Source organism: Egretta garzetta, unplaced genomic scaffold (assembly GCF_000687185.1).
Source record: "Egretta garzetta isolate BGI_Z169 unplaced genomic scaffold, ASM68718v1 scaffold107, whole genome shotgun sequence".
Lineage (NCBI taxonomy): Eukaryota > Metazoa > Chordata > Aves > Pelecaniformes > Ardeidae > Egretta > Egretta garzetta.
In genome coordinates, this window is record NW_009260399.1 from 1,179,836 (window position 1) to 1,184,200 (window position 4,365).

At 42.9% G+C, this 4,365-nt stretch overlaps 1 protein-coding gene across 4 annotated transcripts in view; it reads right to left on the bottom strand.

Moving 5' to 3' along the window:
* Positions 1-1,043: 1,043 nt before the first annotated feature.
* ZFYVE28 (zinc finger FYVE-type containing 28) overlaps positions 1,044-4,365 on the bottom strand; it is an 82,225-nt gene continuing 78,903 nt past the window's right edge. For all 4 annotated transcript variants that reach the window (XM_035898671.1, XM_009643189.2, XM_035898669.1 and 1 more), the window contains 2 exons: positions 3,683-3,786; positions 1,044-2,770 (listed from right to left, as the gene is read on the bottom strand). In XM_035898671.1, the coding sequence (XP_035754564.1) occupies positions 2,639-2,770; positions 3,683-3,786 (236 nt within the window). In that variant the 3' untranslated portion in view covers positions 1,044-2,638. The remainder of the gene's footprint in view (positions 2,771-3,682; positions 3,787-4,365) is intronic.

The window sequence follows — 4,365 nt, forward strand, 5'->3', positions numbered from 1 at the left end:
CATTAAGTCCTCTGGAAAATAAAATTAATTCTCATAACACCTGCAACAGTAGTATGTCATACAGGGAGCAGCACAAATCAGCACTGGGCATTTGTGCTTCATAGGAATAACAGTGCAGGTAGATCCGAGGAGCGCTATTTGCACCTTACGATTTGTATCCCCCACACAAAATATTATTCAGATGTGACACAGGCAGATCAAATATGCCCAATGTGGGAAGCGGCCACTGACATAGGATATTACAGGAAGGGAGATTTTCAGCTGGTGGCAAGGGACGGCATAAGGCAATGGTAAGTGACAGTCTAGTACTCCAGCTTTGATTTACACCCCTTCTCTGTAGGGGCGACTTCCATTTTCAAATTTAAACTCCTTTCTTTCACGTTATTTGCAAAAGTGAGAAACACTTACGGCCAGTTTTTTGACAGGATGTCAGCTGTCACTCCGCGTAAACAGACCCCGAAATGAAAGAGCAATCCAGCACATGGAAGTAGAAAGTCCTGACACTTTAATTATCTGAAGAGATTACAAGATGAAAGTCTTCCTTGAGGCAAATGTATATTAATATTGATATAGTCATTGTGCTTTTCAGTAAGAGAAATAGGAGTCTGTATTTACATAAGAAACTATAGTGTCTGAGATCTTTAAATATCATATTTATGGAAATGATTCTGAATTACAGCATTTACAAAATAAAAACAAGCTTGAATAAATATTCAGTCCATTAAATAAGATTCCTTTTTTTTTTCACAGAAGCAACTTTTTGTGCATATTTATTTCACAATTGAAGTTTGTTGTATTTTATCCTATAAAAGAAGCATTAAATTTGTTGGTTTTTTTTTTTTCTAAAAATAAAACTGCAATAATCATTGCAATGTGAAGCCTGAGATTTAAGCCTGAATAGGTATCATTGCTTGCACCGCACTACCCACCTCCCAGTCGCCCAGCCCCATATGCCTTTCCAAACTCTGGTGAACTCCAGATGTCATGGGAAGGATTTCAGGGAAATAATAATATTAAAAAAATATAAATAAGGTGAGGATAACACATCATAGCGGACATTGTCTGCAAACAGCATCATAAGGCTTGTGCATTATACATAAACTAAGTGAAGCTGTTTCATCGGATTCGAAACGACACTAGTGCCAAACTGCTGTACCCTTATATGGCTCTAACACTGAATACTAAACCACTTAACAAAAGGAATGTCCCCCAAAAAATAAATAATAAAAAAAAGAATGAATCAACACTGACCAGTTTTTCTTTATCGATTTGAATGATGACCTTACTTGAGCATGATACTGCAAACAACTTCCTCATCCTTTTTTGTATTTACCACTTTGAAACACAGCGCGTAACACTGCGAGTCAGGGAAGGGGATACAGCAAAGAGCTCTTGATCTCGTTTCCTCCGTAACCACAGCACACGCCGTCTTGCTTTTCATGTGGCTAACCCAAAGCATGTCCAAACGCCTTTGAAACCTCAGTGCTCGGCAAGCTCTTACTGCAAATAGTTTGTGCAAGATCATAGCATGAATCCATGTGAGTCTTATTTCTTTCCTCTCCAAGTGGAGACACAAATTAATCCCTGGTGTTTCAAATAAATACAAATGTCTTCGGAGTTGTTAGCATGAGTTAGCAATATTTTACACAGTTACTCTGCCAAATGTGGACAACAAGTACCCTTCTCTGGTTGACCATTCCATAGGACCTTTTGAATCTATCATTCTGCCTTTGAATAATCATTTAAAAAAAACTCAGTACAGGGGAAAATTTGTCACATCTACTGAATTTTGCTGCTAAACTCTTTCAAAAATACGTATTTTAATATTAATTCATTCATTTGGTAACCGTTTCCTCTGAAGTTTGTTAAGTTTTAAACGCTGATATAGAAACCAAAGCTCTGTTATAATTTTATTAACAGGATTTAGCATAAGTGATGCAGATTATAAATACTTCCAAAACTCCAAATATGGAACCGGAAGTTGTAAAACTTAATTTTTAGAAGACAGCTTGGAGTTATTGCTCTGCTCGGTAAATGAAAGGCAACAGAAACATACTGCTTTGGGACCCTCAGTGCTTCCTATGTGATTCACAGAAAATTTTGCCTTTGTAAATATTGAATATGGATTTGAAATAGTTTTGCTTTAATTAATCCTAGCATAGGTAGCAAAAATCTAGTCATGGGAAAGTTAAACCGCAGCAGGAGGGAGAGCGCTGACATCCACAGCCATGCTGGTATCTTAGTGAGCACAGAAGTGTCCCAGCTTCGGGACTGATTTGCTGGGATGGACTAGTGAACCGGCTACTCTGTTCCTAGCATGTATGATAAGCAGCAGTGCTTGTTCAATTCTCTGAGCCTTATTTCCTTCCACACAGTGCATTTGTTTTGCATATGGCATCGTAACATTAATGTTAAACATTTATGGAAGACTGTACTGCAGCCTTAGAGCTACAGACACTTCATACTTCCCTTTAGCAGCTTAGTAAAATGCAATAAAAACTGTCTGTACAAAATTTATAATAATGGATGTCAAAGCCTACATGCCCTCACGGGGTCCCTCTTTCAAGTTAATTCTTGGCTTAGGTCAAACATATCAGTCCGTGTAAGACTCCAGAAGACACACCAGTAGTTTAATATGTCAGATACCAGCTTTGTCACTATAGAAGGGTGTGACATGGAACATGTAACAGTGAGTGCAAACACGGACGGGCTTCATCTGACCATAACGAGGTAATGGAGCAGAGTGGGAGGAACAGCGGGAACAGAAGATCTGAAAAACAAGAGGGAGATTTCACTTTAGTTCCTTTGAAGAACTGGATGGCACAAAACTGATTTCAAGAGAGGGGAGAGAAGACAGTACGCGCTGGGCTCTTGTGAATCTGCAATGCCAACCTCCCTCAGCGCAGCACAGGAAAGCCCTCTACAGGCAGTTGGTAGCCCAAAGACCAGTAAATCTGACTGTGCTTAGCCTCTCTGACGCGCGTGCCCAAGCACCGGCATTAGCCAAGGCAGGCCAGTCTGTCCCTGCCGGTCACAGGGGAAGGCAGCTCCACCAGAGACAAAAAGCAGCACTTCTCTCCACTGGCTTTAAAGAAAGACTAAGGGAGTATTTGTGAATATCTCCAAAGTTGTTACTCCTGCCAGTCCACTACACGGTTAACAAACCCAGCTTCTCTACGCTCTTTCAGCAGCAAGCGACATGGGACCGCAGATTCCTGGCTTCCCGAGGCATGTGACTGCTTTATTCTCCCTCGCTCCCTCTTCCTCCCCCACAAAGTTGCAAAGCAGCAGCCCTACGCACCGCAGTCCTCCTGCAAAGGGACACACCATCCCTGCAGCTCAGCTGAGCATCGCCCCTCGCAGTGCGGGCTGCTGCGGCCCCGTAAAGCGGAGAGCAGTAGTCCAGAGTGACTCTGGATTCAAGGGGTTTGTTGCAGGATCTCAACAGGGAGTCCTGCTGTTTAGAAGACAAATGCTTACTTCTCCACAAGAGTCAAAACTGCCCCCCCCCCATTTCTAAACATAAGCTGAGCAGTTGACAGCCACAGCATAGAAAACACTTGTGACTTGAAAACCCTGGCCAAGCGCGTGCATTTTGCTGTGCAGCCGAGTTTCTGTGGTAGGCATAAATCTGCTGCTCTCTTTGGCGGAGAGTTCCTCACGTGTTTGACTGAGTCATTACCTTGCCACAGCTCCGACAGTGGTGCTTCCTGCGAATGACTGTGAAAGGAGCCTTGCACGCCGTGCAGTAGCTGCAGACTTCATCTGGAACCCAGTCAGGAGGATCTGTCAGAAACACAGCAACAAAAGGGAACATAAATCAAAAGGGAATAAAAACAAACATGCAATTACCAGATCCTCAAGGGAGTAAGGAGAGTAAAATATAACAGCAGCTGCCTTCATCCAAGTTTCTCAAGGTGCTTTGCAACAGGCAGCTCGGTGAGTTCAGGATGCCCGAGGGCTCAACTCCCCCCTTCTCCGCTGGGTGCCCACCTTTGGGCAGAGCACAGCAGGCACTGAAGCAGCACATGGCAGCTCTGGACTCAAAATGAAATATATCATATTCAAGTGAAAGTGGCATGGAAAAGGGGATAAGCAAAATAAAGTGTGAAGACAAGAGAGTATTAGAGGAGCGCTGGAACACAGGTGTGTTTGCCAATGCAACCAGCCACCAGAACAAGCTCAGAGCCAAGATCATTCCCAGCCTCTTCAGCCCTCCCCGCAGAAAGGCTGACTGCTTTTCTGCAACAAGGCAAGCAACTCTATAGATAATAAACTCGGAGCCTGATTACCGTCTGCTAAGCTATTAGGACTCTTACTGGAAGTCACCAGTAACTACAACAAAACCACAAAATCAAGTGTACG